Source organism: Leucopleurus acutus, assembly GCF_964270905.1.
Source record: "Leucopleurus acutus genome assembly, chromosome: 1".
NCBI classification, from domain to species: Eukaryota; Metazoa; Chordata; class Mammalia; order Artiodactyla; family Delphinidae; genus Leucopleurus; species Leucopleurus acutus.
The window spans coordinates 169665878-169684018 of NC_139142.1; the positions used below are offsets into that span (position 1 = coordinate 169665878).

The following is an 18141-nucleotide window of genomic DNA, read 5'->3' on the forward strand; positions in this document are numbered from 1 at the left end:
ATTTGGACCAAACGTCTTCAAAATGTTTGTACTCTCTGATAGAACTCTTCCACTCCTTAACAACCAGAGAAAACAACAGCCACAACAAAATCAATGCACTAGGCTGTGTGGACACACTTGGTGCCCAGCCCAGATCCCTTTACTTGGCTGGTCCACTTTTTCTCAGCTGCTCTGAATGTTAGCTGCTATGACTCATAGCTGTCTCCTTCTCTAGAGGATGAGCCTTGGCCCACATTGTTCCAGATGGTGGGCACTCATCACCTGCTCCCCCAGACCCAATGGGTAGCCTAGAGGCAATGACAAAGGGGTATTCAAGTCCAGCTTTTTGTTCAAAGTGGAACCAACTTATGATGCAACTTGCCCTCCAAAGTTCCCCATGGGATAAGGCTAAGCTGGGCTCCAGCTGAGACGACATCTTTGCTGAGCTCTTTCCCCTGACCTTCCTTGACCCCCTCACCCCCTTTATCCTGAGAGCACTTCCTCAATATATCATGTTAGCCGAACCCTTTTCTCAGGCTCTGCTTCCAGGAAATCTGACCTTAGACAGAAATTGATTCTTGCAGAATTATTTGCCCTAGTGAAAAGTTAGAAACTTCCTAAGTGTCAAGTAGTGGGGGATAAGTTAAATCAATTATGTAAAATTGGTTTGCTGGAACAATAAAATTCATTTTATAGGGAGATATTTTGTATGAGAAAATGCTCATAATATATTGATAGCTCAAGATGCATATTATAGAGATATGCCAATTTTATACCAAAAAAAATACACATATAGAATGAAAATGGAGGATTCCCCTAAAAATTTACTAGAAAGTAATTCTGGTAGTGATTTTAATTTAGTAACCTGGCAATAGGTAATTTTTTGGTCGTCTTTGTGATGTTTTGTGTTTTCCTACCTATTATGAAACGTAAGCTAGATTTGAAATAAAATTTCAAGACGTTATTCTTCCAAAGTATGATACAAGTCCAGAAAGTCACCACAAGTATCACGCATATCCTAATCCAACTTCTTCTATGCCCCCTTGTTTTCTCAATAGAAATTTGTTTTTAACTACACTTTTTATTTTAGAATAAGTTTAGATGTATGGAAAAGTGACAAAGAGAATTCTCATAACCCCTTCACCCATCTAACACCATGTGAGATGTTAATGTTAACATGTAACATACTGTTATTTCTTTTGAAATTAAGACAAAAGAATCCTTAGAATATCCTTGGAATTTTCAGAACTATGCAAAATAGAAAAGAAATATATTAAATTCTCAAAAGATGCTGATACTTCTGAACATAGGTGAAATGTAAATTTGGTAAAAGCATTTTCGATCAATATGACATTAGGGAAAGTAATCCATTAGGGATTAGGGATCTGTGTATATGACTGGGAGACATTAATGAACATCTTAATCCTTCTAAATGATCATCGTGGGACAACACCCTGATAGGTACAATTATGGCATTCTTAGTCTATGTCCTGCTGCTGTAAGAAAAATTACAGTGTTGCTTTACAGAGAACTTCTTACACTGGGAGGATTTTCTATAAACCGTTCTCATTATCTTTCTTTAGGTCATTTTGGATCTGGTGTTGCCTCTTATTTCATATTCTTGAGATGGTTATTCGGAATTAATATTGTGCTCACGATTATGACAGGTGCTTTTATTGTCGTTCCAGAGGTAAGAACTATTTCCGGTGAGTTTAAAAGTGCCATTTGTTAAAAAGTAGAGACGTTTAGAGCCATAGCATTAGACAACCGCACTCATTATCCTCATGGGAAGGATAATGTATGTGTTAAAATAGGGCCTGGCAGGGCTTCCCTGGTGGCGCAGTGGTTGAGAGTCTGCCTGCCGATGCAGGCGTCACGTGTTCGTGCCCCGGTCCGGGAAGATCCCACATGCTGCGGAGTGGCTGGGCCCGTGAGCCATGGCCGCTGAGCCTGTGCGTCTGGAGCCTGTGCTCCGCAACGGGAGAGGCCACACAGTGAGAGGCCCGTGTACCGCAAAAAAAAAAAAAAAAATAGGGCCTGGCAAACTTTTTCGGCAAAGGGCCAGAGAGTAAATATTTTAGGCTTTCTGGGCCGTATGGTTTGTCACAACTTCTCAAATCTACTGTGTAGTACGAAAGCAGCCATAGACATTAGGTAACTAATAAGTGTGGCTGTATTCTAATAAAAGTTTATTTATAGATACAGAAATTTGAAGTTCCCATCATTCTTATGTGTCACAAAATACTACTCTTCTTTGGTTTTTTTTTTTCCCAACCATTTAAAAATGCACAAACCAACCTTAGCTCTCGGGCCACACAAAAAGTGGCGACAGGCTAGATTTGGCTTATGGGACGGTTTGCAGACATTGTGTTAAAATAAAAACCACTTCTCAACTAAAATTCATCCTTGTAAAGTAAATGGGGCCATGTCCCATGCCATTCTAGAAACCCAGTGGCTTCAGTCATCCACCCATAGAAGCCACGTCCAGCCTAGAGAGAGTACACCCAGGCAGGCCCCGATCAGGCAAAAAGAAAATCTGGCCACTCATGATTAATGTCTCATCCATGAGTATCAAGGAGAATCCACCCCCTAGGGACCTCATATGTGCAGCATCTTCAGAGGTGCATGGAGATCAGTGGCCCCTTTTCTTCTGGTCCCTTCCCACCCAGAGGACCGTGTGACATCCTTTCCTCTCTCACCAGCTCATTGCAGGCCAACCCTTTGGAAGCACAGCCAGCAAGACCATCCCCAAGGAGCACACTGCATCTGCCCAAGATCTGGACACCGTCTGGTCCCTGGGGGTGAGGTTCAGGCTTGGCCACACTTTTGTCTCGAGGCGGGTGGTGAATGTTCTGGGACCTGGGAGTCAGAAGTGACACCGAGTGCTCTCTTTGCAGGGTTACCTCCAATACTCAGTCCTCTTCTATGGCTACTATGGCAGTGAGAGAAGGATCGGGAGGGCTGGCTACCGGCTGCCCTTGGCCTATTTCCTGGTGGGGATGGCAGTGTTTGCTTACAGCTTCATCATTCTCTTAAAAAAGTATGTCTGTTCAGTTTCTCAAAATACATGCCAAAATGATACATACGATCTCATTTCATCTTGTCACTCACCCTGTAAAGTCAAGGCCATTTTCCAGATGAGGAGACCACAGATAAAAGAGATAAATGCTCATTTTAACCAACACTGATTGAACACTTGAAGCTTTGTGCCAGGTTCTGTGTTGGGTCTGGAGAGACAAGAATCAAATAGACTTACCAGGTAACATCAGTTTAGACAATGTAGATGTTACCGACCAGGGTTCCTGGCCTTCCCCAGCCACTAGAAATTGACTAGAGGCCAGACAAGAAATTCAGGCAAGGCCTTACTAGGGCCCCTTCTGCAGCAGCAGGGAGCAAAAGCAAACAACAGGTTCCCTTGCTCCCTGAAGGGGGGCAAGCTTGTTTCTTATATGGGGTGCGGGTAGGTGTGTGTCCAGGTGTCGGGCCAGAAGGGTGGCTTAGGTGTTTTGCCCACCCCTTAGGTGGTGGTGTGTGCAGGGGGCATGCACAGCCCCCTGCTTTTGCTCCCGACACCCTGTTTTTGCTCCAGGCTCTTCAAAAGTGGCAGTTGGGTTTTTTTGGTCTCTTTGTATCTTTTGGGTCCAGAATTTGCCCCAGCTGCACAAGCACACAGTTATTTTTAGTCCCATACAGTTTCTTTGTATTTTGTTGCTCATGGGGAGGTGTGTCCATGTGCAAGCATTGCAGCACTGCAGCAAAGGGTCCCAGGTCCCAGCCTGTCTCATAGGAACTGCACTAAAAGAGAGGTGAACGAGATGGGTTAGGTGACCAGAGGTTGCAGAAAGCAAAGCATCCTCCTTCGACTATATGTTTGCCTGTGACCTAGTTACAAATTACGTAAAGGCCAGTCTCGTCTGTGTTGTGATGCAGTTCAAACATGTAGTTGGTTATTGAAAGCAGGGCGCAGTGCAAAGAAAGCAGACTGGCTGGGGCCTCATCTGTAAAATGGGCAGGTTGGCTCAGAATATCACCAGGTTCCCTTAAGGCTGTTCCATTCTGTGCTTCTGTGTAGGAGCTAGATAAATGCAGAGTGACAGAGAGGCTCTGAGCCCAAGGAGAAGCGGGCCCCCACCCTCTTGGCTCACCTGCTACTTCCCTCGGATGCGTGTGTACCAGTACGTCTTCATCACACTGCCCCTTGTGGCATTTTTGCAAAGTGCAGGTAGAAGGGGCTGGGATTAAAAAAAGATAGAACAATCATCATCACCATCGTCACCATCATCAAACAAAGACCTAGGGAGATGCACAGTGACTTGAGGACCTTCAGTTCCCATGAAGCTTTCCAGCTTAGCCTCTGGATGGCCTCAAGACCCCACGACCCCACCTAGAACACGGGCTCTTTGCGAGATGTTACAATTTAAGAGACAAATTGATGTCAACTCGGGAGCAGGAAGTATGGATGGACAGAGTGGTATAAGCTTCTAACAGGAGAGATGGTCTAAAAGGCAGAGAACTTGCACGCAAGGAGGGATCGTGACCCCTGGCTTCCCATACACCTGAGGGAAAGTCGTGTTAGGGAGGGATCCGAAGTGCTTCTGCTTGGTGAGGTGGGGTAGTTACTTCAATGGACAGGGGCTCCAAGGAGATGGATTCAGCTCAGAGTAAAGAATTTGGTTTCACAATCACAGTCGCACAGAGATGCAGTGGATGCACACACCTTCAGGGACCTCCTGACCTTCAGTGACGGGAGAGCTTGTGCACCGGACTCACCCGAGAATTTGCTGTTTTCACACTGTTCAAAGGGGTTGGCTGAGGACGCAAGCCAGGAGAGGGGCTGAACCCAGCCGGCACTCTGCTTGCCCACATCCAGATGGGGCTCCTTGCTCTGCGTGGACTCGCAGCAGCCCCCTAGTGGCTGAACCTGCTCCTGACACTGTTCTTACAAGACCCTTTCTGGTCCTTTTTTATAAAAATTTTTATTGGGGTATAATTGATTTACAATGTTGTGTTAGTTTCAGGTGTACAGCAAAGTGAACCAGTTATACATATACATATATCCACTCTTTTTTAGATTCTTTTCCTATATAGGTCATTATAGAGTACTGAGTAGAGTTCCCTGTGCTATACAGTAGGTCCTTATTAGTTAACTATTTTATACATAGTAGTGATTCTATGTCAATCCCAATCTACCAATTTATCCCTCTCCCCCTTACCCCCCCATAACCATAAGTCTATTTTCTACATCTGTAACTCTATTTCAGTTTTGTAGATAAGTTCATTTGTAGCCTTTTTTTAGATTCCACATACAAATGATATCATATTTGTCTTTCTCTGTCTGACTTACTTCACTTAGTATGATAATCTCTGTTTGCATCCCTGTTGCTGCAAATGGCATTATTTCATTTCTTTTTATGGCTGAGTAATATTCCATTGTATATATGCGCCACATCTTCTTTATCCATTCATCTGATGATGGACATTTAGGTTGCTTCTATGTCCTGCCTACTGTAGTGCTGCAAGGAACATTGAGGTGCATGTAACTTTTCAAATTATGGTTTTCTCTGGTCCTTTTCTGCAGGATGGCTAAGAATTCCCGCATGAGCCTCGCCAGCGCGTCCAATGAAAACTACACGTTCTGCTGGCGGGTGTTCTGTGCCTGGGATTACCTCATTGGAAACCCAGAGGCGGCAGAGAGCAAAACCGCTGCCATCGTGAACAGCATCAGGGTGAGTAAGCGAGCCTGTTCAGGCTGCCGGGAGTCAGGGCTCTGCAGATCACAGCCTTCACAGCGTGAGCCGCTGGCCCTCTGCTGGGAGAGTCAGCGTGGTCTCCTTCCCATGGTGCTCACAGACCAGGGCAGCCACGGTCTGCACCGAGACGTGACATACTGTGCCTCCAACAGGCACCAAACAATCTGATGGTGTACTGGAGAAAAATACGGGAACGTCTCTTTTTTTTCACTTTCATCCTTCTAAAATTTCAGTGTGTGTATCTTTGTTCATTTGCATAATGGATTGCTACCGTGTTGCGTGTACATAACTTGTAAATGAATAAGTACATATATGTGAGGGATATAAGCTTTTAGTGTTACCTTAGAAGATAATACAGTCAAAGGCATTCGGAGACCTGGATCTACTGAACACCACAGACAGTTCAATGGTGCCCCCTTTTGAGAAAAAAAATGATTTAGATCATTTCAGTGACCTAAATAATTTACTCCTTCCCCTCTTTTTCCCATTCCCCAATTTCCTTTTTTATCTATCTATTATCATATAAAGCACTGATATCAATAGAATCTTACTGAATGGAGTCTAGACATTGAAGTTATGATGAAAAATACTGGATAAGTCATTTCTTTCATAAACTATTTCTGAATATTTATGATTAATGATGATGCTAAGCTTTTGATACCATATGTGTCTTTCTTTAAAGGAGGCTATACTGGAAGAACAGGAGAAGAAGAAGAGCAAAAACCTGTATGTATGAAGACTCCCCATCCTGAATTCATTGATAAGCTGTTTTAATTTAGTAGAAAAATCACCAGACTATATCTCATTTTCACACCTTTTCAGGCAGTTCTTCTCCTTAAAACCTGTCCTTCTGGTAATGTGGAATGTGGGAACCCCATAATTTTTCAATAGCAGTATTTCGGAGTTGTTCCTCCTTCCATGGATCTAGCAGTAGGGTGAGAGGTCTGAGGCAGATCAGCTTCCTGTTCTTTTACTTAGATAATAAAAGATATTTTTAGCACCAATTTCTAGTTTGTTAAACTAAGCAAAGACTAATTTTATTTAGCAACAAATCTCTAAAGTCCTAGGACACAAGTAGTATCCAATGCTTGTTGACAAAACTTCTAAAGTGACTTCTCGGGTTTGGAGTTCTTCTCAAGGTTGTGAGGGCTTCCTTGGTGAGGGTGAGGCCCTTTGGCCACAGAATGGACGACACAGAAAGGCGATGACCCAGTCCTCCTGGGCCAGACACGCCTGCTCATCCAATATCCTCACTGGTTCTTTTTTTAAATTAATTTCTATTGGAGTATAATTGCTTTACAATGTTGCATGAGTTTCTGCTGTACAGCAAAGTGAATCAGTTATAGGTAGACATATATCCCCTCCTTTTTAGATTTCCTTCCCATTTAGATGACCACAGAGCATTGAGTAGAGTTCCATGTGCTATACAGCAGGTTCTCGTTAGCTATCTATTTTATATACAGTAGTGTACATAAGTCAATCCCAATCTCCCAGTTCATCCCACCCTCTCTGCCCCCTTGGTAACCATAAGTTTGTTCTCTACATCTGTGACTCTATTTCTGCTTTGCAAATGAGTTCATCTCAACCATTTTTCTAGATTCTACATATAAGCCATATTATACGGTATTTGTTTTTCTCTTTCTGACTTACTTCAGTCTGTATGACAGTCTCTAGGTCCATCCTCACTGGTTCTTTAAGCCCCATGATTAGTTCCTACAGTGCAGAAAGCCTGTCCTGGGGACTGCTGGAGACCTGGGGAGTGGAGGAAACACCCAGACCCCGAGAGGAAGCAGGGTGTCGTGGTGGGAAGGACTCTCCACAGGGTGTCAGCAGATGGATTCTAGCCCTCTCTTCGTCATTAACTTCTATGACCCCGAAACTCCCTTGACTTTTCCGGGCCTCTAATTCCTCACTTGTGAAATGAAAGGATGGGACTCCATCCGTGCTTCTCAGAGGAAAGAGAGAGCCCGCCCACATCAGAACCACCCGCGGGCACTGCAGACGCAGACCCCTTTGGCGCCCACCCTGATTGACTGAATTAACGTCTCTGGGAGTGAGAGACAAGGCTCCACATCCTTAGCAGGTCTCGCAAAGCAAAACTCACAGGAGGTTTTTATGTTCCCTCAAATTTGGAAGCTCCTGCCGTCCTAAATGCATTCCAGTTAAAAAATGTCTCATTCAATGATTCATTATTACAAACAAACAAATCAACAAGGAACCGGATTCTCATCTCTCTTCCACGCACAAATCCTGAGTCCTCCTGATTCTGTCAAAACTTGAGGAAAATAGATGTGTAAGAGGTATTCTGGGATATCCAGGATATTATAACAGGAGGTGGAAGGAAGAGGGTGGAGACAGGGGAAAGCTAGCATGCGACTGCCTACTTCCCCCGCAAGCCCATCACGTGCATTTTCTGGTGTAATTGCCACAAGGACCAACAGTGCTGGAGGCGGGGAGGGGGAACCAGAGATGCAGGACCTGCCTCAGGGACCACATGGGTAGCATGACCCTACAAATGATGACAGGGTGATCTGGGGACAGGAGGAAGTGAAGAAGCACTAAGGTGGTGTTAATGGACCTCACTCTCAAGTCTTCCATCTCTGGTGCTCTATGACGCCTTATCTAAAGCTCCCCTCTGCCAGAAGACAAGGTGACACTTAGCATTCCATTTGGGAGTGAGTTTCCTTATTGCGCAGAGGAAAGGCTAAGATCCGTGCAGAAGGAGATGTTGTGACCTGCCCAAGGTCACCCAGAGGGTGGGGAGCGGGTGGTACACCCCTCGCGTGCCCCTCCAAATCCTCCTGGCCGCACCTCTTTCTCCAGCCCTTGATGCCAGGCAGGCTGTGCAGGCTGCCACCGGCTGCACACATGCCCCTCAGAGCCTCCACTGGTACCCATTGCTCGCTGCCCAGGGCTCCTCTGAGGCTGCAGTGTGGGGCACCCACAAGATCCCAGTCCACACGTGTTCATGCAACCAAAAGACTGGGTGCAGCACTGGGAGTCAGTGCTCTGGAGTGGCTCTTGACCACCAGGGAACAGGAGCTGATGGAAAACGCTTCGCATTTGCACCCCGGCCAGGCATGTCTGAGATGCCAACTCACAGGCCCCTCAGACGGCCCTGCAGCTGCTTCCAGCTGTGGCCAGCTCCACTCACACCTTGTACCGCCTGCCCTCTCTGGTCTCACTCCCCAGAACTTCACGCACACTTCCTGGCATCACTTCCCAGAAAAATTCCTCGCAAACACACCTTTGCCTGAGGTTCTGCTTTCAGGGAAAACGAACTAAGACTGACCCCAAAGTCGGAAGCAGATGCCTTAAACATAAGCCAATTGGAGTCAGTGAGTTTTCCTCCAGAAAGAGTGGGTTTTTTTCAGTTAAAACTGGAAACTTACCGTAAATGCAGTAAGTCCCCTACATATGAACGAGTTCCGTCCCGAGAGCACGTTCGTAAGTTCAATGTGTTCGTAAGTCCAACAAAGTTAGCCACAATCGGCTCTCTTGTACTGTACTGGAATAGGTTTATCATACTTTTCACACAGATAATACATAAAAAACAAACACAAAGAATAAAACATTTTGACTCTTACAGTGCGGTACCTTGAAAAGTACAGTAGTGCAGTACAACAGCTGGCATCCAGGGGCTGGCATCGAGTGAACAGGCAATAAGTTACTGACTGGAGGAGGGAGAGGAGGTGGGAGATGGTAGAGCTGAAGGATCGTCAGCAACAGGAGACGGAGGGCGAGCTGCGCTGTCACTCACGCTTGACGTTGCTGGTACAGGTTCCAGATGCATGTTCGCATCTTTGAAAGTTCGCAACTTGAAGGTTCCTATGTAGGGGACTTACTGTAGTAGCAACACGGTTGATTGTAAGAGGCCTTTGGGAAGTGAGACCTGGCGAGGAAAGAGCAGCCCGTGTCCCAGCTCCTTTCTTTACTTCTTCCTCCAGCAAATATTTATGAAGTGCTTCTATGTACTGGGCCTGTTCTAAGAGCTGAGAATACAGCCGTGAAGAAGACTTTTAACAATCGAGCGCTTGCTTTCTAGAGGGAAAAGACAGATAACAAATCCCAAGTAAATACGTGGTATAATATTGAAATCATGGTGTGAAATGAGAGGCAGGATCATTAGCTCCCCTCCTTCCTCCCCCTTGCCTCTCCTGAGCACCCGTACCTGAGCTCCTATAACTGAAATGTGCATACGCCACAGGACTCCAATTTTAAGTGGCAAAGCAAACACTGAAGCCCAAATACTCAGACTCCAGAACGTGTGTGTGTGTGTGTGTGTGTGTGTGTGTGTGTGTGTGTGTGTGTGTGTTTAAAGCCCCACTGATGCTGGTGGCTTAGATTAATAACTCACTGTTGATCTCTTAGGAAATGAGGGATTCTGGGGGTGGGGGAAGAACACTGATTCTTCAGGGCAGAGAATCCACTTGGCAGTAAATGTCTTCCCATCCTTCACTGGCCTCTTCTGTGCATCAGGGTGCCCTGTGCAGAGCCCGGTGTATCGTCCTCATACCTGCCTCTCCCCGCAGGGCAGTGACCATCTGCCTGAGGGTCATCGCCAACATCCTGGTGCTTCTCTCGCTGGCTGGGAGCATCTATCTCATCTACTTCGTGGTGGATCGGTCCCAGAAGCTGGCCCAGTCCAAGAAGGAGCTGACGCTCTGGGAAAAGAACGAGGTACCCACACAACAGTAGCTGCCCCTCTGTTTCCTGGGTGTTTCTTAAGTGGGTTCCCTGGAAACATCTCCACGGAAAAATTGCAGTCTTCTTCTTCTAGAGCACGGGCTGCAAGAGCTTGGAGCCAGAGTGGCAACACCCGGCCTTGGCTAAATGATTTCACTGGTCTTAATAAGGAAGATTTTGATTCAAAAACACCTTCAGGCATTTGCACAGTCTTTACCTTTGAGTTTTGCTGCTGACTGTGCTTTGCTTTTCTGGCTTCGTGTTCCTTTATATACATGTTTCCAGAAACTGACTTCACCTAGACTTGTATTGGCAACTGCACTGTCTTTCATTGCATGTGTCAAAGTTGACCGTGTGGGGATGATTGAACATTTAGGTGCTTTCCATATTTCTAAATCACAAATAATGCTTCCCAAACAGCCCCACACCAATGGCTTATTTTTTTCTTTTAATTTTTTTTTTTGGCGATACGCAGACCTCTCACTGTTGTGGCCTCTCCCGTTGCGGAGCACAGGCTCCGGACGCACAGGCTCAGTGGCCATGGCTCACGGGCCCAGCCGCTCCGCGGCAGGTGGGATCTTCCCGGACCGGGGCGCGAACCTGTGTCCCCTGCATCGGCAGGCGGACTTTCAACCACTGCGCCACCAGGGAAGCCCCGGATGGCTTATTTTTTAAAACGCTCTTTCCCCTCCATTTATGGGAATATTCTCATGAATAGAAAATTACCAAGAGGAAGGTTATAAACAATTTTATAATTCTTAATATTTATTGCAAGATTCTTGTCCTGAACACTTGGCTCAATTTACCTGTAAAGATTGGAGTGGTAGAAATAGCACAAATGCTACCTCTCAGACCACTTGTATGAAAATGATTACCATCCTTGGGATTTAAAAAACAAAGTGGGCAGGCCAGGTGATACTTATCAATTTATCCCCAATGTACAATAATTTTTCAAAATCTGAGACTGCATTAGGTAACCTCTTCCCATACCTCTTCGTGTTTTATGTCAGTTAAGTGGGTTATATATTGATAAATATGGGCTTGTGTGTAGATAGATATTTTAAAGGTAAATTCAGAAATTATTTCTTCCTTTAGCTCACACCTCTTGTGTACCAGCTAAGCCTCCTTTTTCATTTGCAGAGAAAGTACATAAGTCCAGAGAAACAAGAGCCAGGCATAATTCTCTAGATAATTAATCTTCCACGTGCAGAAAGAATATTAAATTACCTCTCAGCCTTCCCTCTTCTATTCTTAACAGTTACAGTTATTTCCTTCTTCCATCCAAGGTAAGGGAAGTAGAAATAGAATGAGATGGTAATTGGAGAAGGTGGCAGAAACACCAGTAAATCTCAAAAGGCCTGTACGAGTGTCTTCAGATTAAGGAGTGTTCCTAGAAGGGATAAACCCATGGCAAAGTGGCCTTTTGAAAACAGCTAATTAGCCAAGATTTGGGGGAGTTTTCCATGTAAGAACTGCATGACCCCCTGAATACCCCCCTCCCCGACCAAACACTAGGCTACAGACCAACTATGAGGTGAGGGAGGCTGGGATGCGGGTCCCCGAGGAGCTCAGTGGGGCACACCCTCTCTTGGTAGGTGAGCGTGGTGGTGTCCCTCGTCACCATGCTGGCACCGTCAGCCTTTGACCTCATCGCCGCCTTGGAGATGTACCACCCACGGACCACACTGCGCTTCCAGCTGGCAAGGTACCGCCACCCCGCTGGGAAATGGCTTGTTGTGGGTTACCCGTCCGGCCACCCACTGTGGGAACTCAGTCCCTCGGGAGCCAGGGCTTGCTTTGTTCCCCCCAAAACTTAGCACAGGACTTCCCCTACGGCTGCATCTCAAGAAACTCAGGGGACCACAAGAGAGAATGGTGGGAAGAAGGGGGAAGAGGAAGCAGGGAGAGAGGAGGGGGCTGGAGAGGATGGACCAGGAGGACAGGATGGAAGAAACGGGTAAAAGGTGGTGATGAGAACAAGAGGAGGAAGAGGAGGTGGGAGAGAGGGGGGGGAGGGGGAGGGGAAGGGGGAGAACAGGCAGAAAAAGCAGATACAAGAGAAAGAGGACCAAGAAGATGATGGACAGCGTACTGTCTATTGCTCACGTTGGGTCCCTCAGTGGACTGACCGTGAGAGGTGAGAGACCCATGCTGTCTTTCCAGACGCGAGATGAACATCGTGCTTTGCTAATAATTCCCCAAAGCGTAGACTCAAAGCGGTTCTTGTAAGTCAGGGAGCCTCGGGCATCAGGGCTGTGCTGGGATGGTCAGTGGGTGTGAATACAGGTGGTTAATGCAGATGTGAGCACAGCAGGCGGGGAGTAGGGGCGGCGGAGGGGGAGGTCAGAGGGGCCAGCCCCCTGAAACCACACGTCTTCTCTAGTGCTGGCATCATCACTGTCTTCCCGAAAAATCCCCGTCTCTGTTAGGGTGACTGTCGCAGAGGGTGGCACTGTCCGAGCCCCGCTGATTTGCCTCCCATCCCTCCCGGGTCTACAGTGTTTGGTTTGTGCTTTCTCTTGTAATGCTTGATCACGTTCCACAGAACAAATTTCCCACAGAGCACTTTGGCAAGAATGGCTGTCATTCAGGAGTCGGCAAATGTTTTCCATAAAGGACCAAATAGTAAATCTTTTTGGTTGCGCGGGTCACACGGTCTCTGTGGCTCAACTCTGAGGTTGTAGCACAAAAGCAGCCACAGACAATACATCATCCGAAGGGTGTGGCCGAGTTCCCTGCAACTTTATTACAAAAATAGAAGAGGGCAGGGTTTGGCTAAAAGGCTGTAGTTTGCCACGATCTTGAAGTCCAACTGTCACTTCAGAGATAGAAAAACATCACTCGAAAGATCAAGGGGTGTGTGGAAGCCCCTCACCCAGGGTAGCTCTGGAAGGCACTCCCAGCCCCCCAGGCTTGAACCCTGGTCTCTGTGCTCTGCTCGGCACCTCCTCTGTTGACCTAGGAGAGAGAAGTGCTGTCCTCAGCAACTCCCTCACGGCAGGCACTGGGGAGGATCAATTCTGTGATTGCATTTGGTCTAACAGCACTCCTATTATACAGATTGGCCTCGTTATTCTCGTTCAAAACTAGAGAAACAGAGGCTTCAAGAGACTTGCCCCTGATGAATTCAGGCTAATTCTAGAAATAAGAGTAGGATATATTACTTTAGTTCCACTAACTCGCCAGCAGACGAAGCTACCTTTTATTCAGGGCACAGTGAGAACCAGAGCCATGCGACACGAAGACGGCAGAAGGTTAAATTCTCTCGGTCCTTCCTTCAGCCAACAAGTGCCAAGTCGACTCTGAGGGTCCTGCCCTGTGTTAGGTGAAGACAGAGATAGAAAGGGAAGCTGAAGGGAATCCCTCCACAGTGCACAGGGAAAGCCAAGATGAGTCAGAATGATGCCCCCGGAGGTGTCTTAGCCCCTGTTTCCCTGCTCACTCCTGCACACCGGTGGCCACAGGTGGTAAACTCTGCACCTGAGGAGATGAAGGCCTGTGGGGATGGGCGACTCAAAGTGCCAGTCATCTGGAGTCTTTTCCTCATGTTAAATCTGCTTTCTCTTTTTCACCAACTGGCAGGGGCTTCATGATTCTCCAAGTGCCAACCACTGTCCTGTGAGAGATTTGTAAACTTGCCATTTTCCTTTCTCATCTCATTTTCCCAGACATGTTTCTGTTAAGACCCAAGGCTGCAGCCTGGGAAACTCCATGACGTGTTTCCCCAGACCTTCCAACTCCGGGGAGACGGGCATCAAGTCTTGGATCACTGGCTGATAGAGGCTGCTGCGGGCAGGTACCATCTGCTCAAGGTTGCCCACCTGTGAGCAGGTGTAGACGTGCCCACAGCCCCTCACTGATTCAGCCCGTCTGACGGGTTCAGCCTGTATTTCAGAGCCAGACCACTGAGATCCTGAAATCTCACCTGCCTCTTTTTAACTGTGTGAACCCGAGCAGGTGACTTAAGGCCTCCCCATGTTCAATACCCTTGTCCCTTAAGTGGGGGTTATAATAATATGGACCTCACAGGCGAGACTCAAATGAAATAATGCCTGGAAAATCACTTTATAAACCAGAAGACATGACAGGACATGGGTAATTCACACTACACTTCAGAGCCCCGCTTCCTGAGCTCACACACTGTCTGCTATCCCAGCGGTTCTGAAATACTGATCCAGAGATCGGTTATAGTGGAATCACCTGGTAAGGAGATAAAAGGATTCCCAGACCCCCTCCAGACCTCTCGAAACAGTGTAGATTCTGGATTCTGGATTTTGTTTTAATGCCCACAGTCTGATTCTGAAGGAAACCAAGTGTGGCAACCAGCAACTGTCTTAGCCAAAACATGGTGGTCACTCCCAAATTGTGGTCAGTCTAGAACCATGGAGTGGTGGTCTGGTCATTCAAGGTGGGCTTGTGGCTTTCAGGGTCCTTGTGCTGTACCTGGGAAACCTCTACAGTCTGATCATCGCCCTCCTGGACAAAGTTAACAGCATGAGCACTGAGGTGAGTGCTCCGTCCTGGGGACGTGCCCAGCCAACCACTGCCCCCCACACACCACACACACATACACACATGCACATACACACATATATACACACACACACAAACACACACACATACACACATACATACACATATACAGACACACACATATACACACACATACACAAAGACACACACATATACACAAACACATGCACATACACACATATATACACATACAGAAACACACACACATATACACAAACACGCACACACACACACACATACACACATATATAGGCATATGCACATACACACATATGTACACACATATATACACACACACATATACACACATACATATATAGGCATACACATATACACACATATACACACACGCACATACACACATATATACATACACACATATATATACACATGCACAAACACATACACACACATATACACATACATATTGAATACATACACACATATATACACATACACCCATATACACACATACATATACACACATATATACACATACAGATATAGAGTCATCATCAGTGTTGTCAATATCACTGCTAGTATTTGCACTCTGTTCATCATGTTCAAAAATCAGTTCATTTGTGGTCTTCTCAACAGAGGATAGGAAATTTGGTCTCATTTCTAAGATAAAGAAACTGAGGCCAGAATTTATGGCTAGTCAGTGACAGGGCTGGAATGAGAACCTGGGTCTCTTAACACTCTTTCCTGGAATTCCATCAGGAAAGGTTATCAACAGCTATTGTAAATGATCTCAGGAGAATGGCAGACCATGGGACTAATTTTCACTTAGAAAATCAGGAGAAAATAAATATCTTATGGAGAGCAGTTCAGGGCAGGCCCCACCATCCCAGCCTAGGGTAGTTTTGGAGGTCATTTTAAAGCTGCCCCACCGGTGAGGTGATCCCAAAATGGTAGGGGAAGAGGAGGCAGGGAGTAGGAGGCTTCTTTAGGGTTGTTTGCCCAAGCCATACCTTCCTAGCATCAAATCCTGCTGCTTATAAGACGGAAGAGGCCACAGGGAGAAATGGTTCTGCATCAGGACTTCGATGCTGCGCAGACTGGGTCCTTACCTGCCACTTCCTAGCAACATGACCTCGAGCGTTTGACTTCAACTAGCTGAGCTTCAGTCCCTTCATCTGTAACACGGAATAATCATTCTTACCTGACACTCTTGTGAGAATGAGAAATACAACATGCTGTAAACTAGGACAGGCTCTGACACTTTACTAGGGAAAAATCAATGCTATTCGTTACAACTCTATGTTCATTACTGGACCAACTCTAGTCAGGTGGCTATCAACCAAGCTAGAGATAGTGAGAGAGAGAGACAGAGAGTCGGAGACAGAGAGAAACAGAGATAAAGAAAAAGAGATTATTCCCAAGCAATGCAGTGATATCCTTGGTGTTCATGATGGATTCTTCTTTACACATAACTGGACAACCTTTTCTTCTTCCTTCCCTCTCTCCACAGGAAACTGCTCCCCCCAATGGCACAACTCATTGGATAGATTCTACCATTTTCTTTGTCACCAGGGCAGCCCCTGGAGAAGAGAAGTGGTCCACGCCTGGGCCTGGGATAGGGCTCAGGAGAAACAGCACTTGGGCCCTAGAACAAGCCAATGTTCTGACTCACACCTCGCCTCTCTCAGAGGCCAACAAGACCACTGCTTCCACCCAGAGTCCGCAAGGCCAGTGCTGGGAGACATACGTTGGACAGGTGGCTCCCTCGTTCCCTTATAAAGCCCTTTCGTGCCCATTTCATCACTTAATTCTAGTGACTCTCTGAAGTGTCATTATCTCTATTTTATAGAAAAGGAAAATAAAGTTCAGTGGGGGATTAGGATTTTCCAGGTCTCAAAATGAATTATAATCAGTGTAAGGACTCAGGCAGTATTAACGATGGGCTTGACCCTGTTCTAAGTGCTTAGTCTAGAATCTTATTATCATCCTTAGAAGCAGAGATGAGGAAACTGAAGCACTAGAGTTTAAGTAACTTGCCCCAAAACACAGATAGTAAAAGAAGAATGAAGGGGACTTCCCTGGTGGTCCAGTGGTTAAGACTTAGCCTTCCAATTCAGGGGATGAGGGTTCGAGCCCTGTTTGGGGAGCTAAGATCCCACATGCCTTGTGCCAAAAAAACAAAATATAAAACAGAATCGATATTGTAACAGATTCAATAAATACTTTAAAAAAGATCCACATCAAAAAAAAAAAAAAAAAAAAAAAGCAGAATGAAGCCCTAAACCGAGGCATCTGCTCCAAACTCTGCTCTGAACCCCTCTGCCTTTCACCTTCACTATATCCCATGATAACATCTCAAGTAGTCTCCCGTGGCTCAGAACCATAGACTTTTTCCCTGGCTTTGTGTAAAGCTGGCCTCAGATATCAAAATTCAAATTAACAAATATTTGTTGAGCAGCTATTATGTGCCAAAAATGAAGTCGCCATTGGAGGGGGCCCGGTGGCTCAAGCCATGGGAATGAAGAGAGAAGGGAGGACCCCAAGGAAGAGGTGGACAGTGGGAAGGGCAGGGCCTGGTGGCATCCAAGGACACCTTGTGTTGCAGGAGATGTTGAAGCTCTCCATCATCGACATGCTGTTCACTGTGGCCAGCATTCTGCTCATAGACTTCTTCCGAGGACTTTTCGTTCGGTACTTAAGTGACTACTGGTGTTGGGACCTGGAGAGCAAGTTTGTAAGTAAGATGCCGTGTCCATTGGGGAAGTTCGTATGGCCAGATCCATCCTTTCCTGATGGCCAGGCTGGGAAACTGACATGGCTGAGAGAAAATATGTGAGGGAAGAGGGAAAGGCTGTACAAAGCTGAGTTCCCATTTCTTTCTTACATTTACCATTTGCTGGGATGGCCTCACAGACAATGATCTCTACGTATCTAGGCGAGCAGAGAATTCTGTGTATTTGACTATAATGAACTGGTTTATGCAAAGAAATTTGGAACGTTTTTTAATGCAGAAGTTCGTTTTCTCTTGTAGCCTGAATACGGGGAATTCAAAATAGCAGAGAACGTGTTACATTTAGTCTACAACCAAGGAATGATTTGGTACGTAGCAAAGCTTCCTGCTGTGCTTACATCTAATCTGGGCTAAGATTTTAATTTACCAAGTCTGGATGGGACATGACCATAATAAACACAGTCATAAGAGTCAAAGAGTTTCTGATTGAACTATTTCACA

At 46.1% G+C, this 18141-nt stretch overlaps 1 protein-coding gene across 1 annotated transcript in view; it reads left to right on the top strand.

The window, feature by feature from the left end:
• Positions 1-18141, top strand: part of TMC3 (transmembrane channel like 3) — a gene marked incomplete at its 3' end in the record, with an annotated part of 44169 nt that overhangs the window by 11875 nt on the left and 14153 nt on the right. The window contains exons 5-15 of the mRNA XM_082840651.1: positions 1563-1669; positions 2682-2780; positions 2877-3019; positions 5558-5705; positions 6412-6455; positions 10262-10409; positions 12011-12120; positions 14843-14921; positions 16420-16665; positions 17515-17643; positions 17941-18008. Coding sequence (XP_082696777.1) covers positions 1563-1669; positions 2682-2780; positions 2877-3019; positions 5558-5705; positions 6412-6455; positions 10262-10409; positions 12011-12120; positions 14843-14921; positions 16420-16665; positions 17515-17643; positions 17941-18008 — 1321 coding nt within the window. The remainder of the gene's footprint in view (positions 1-1562; positions 1670-2681; positions 2781-2876; positions 3020-5557; positions 5706-6411; positions 6456-10261; positions 10410-12010; positions 12121-14842; positions 14922-16419; positions 16666-17514; positions 17644-17940; positions 18009-18141) is intronic.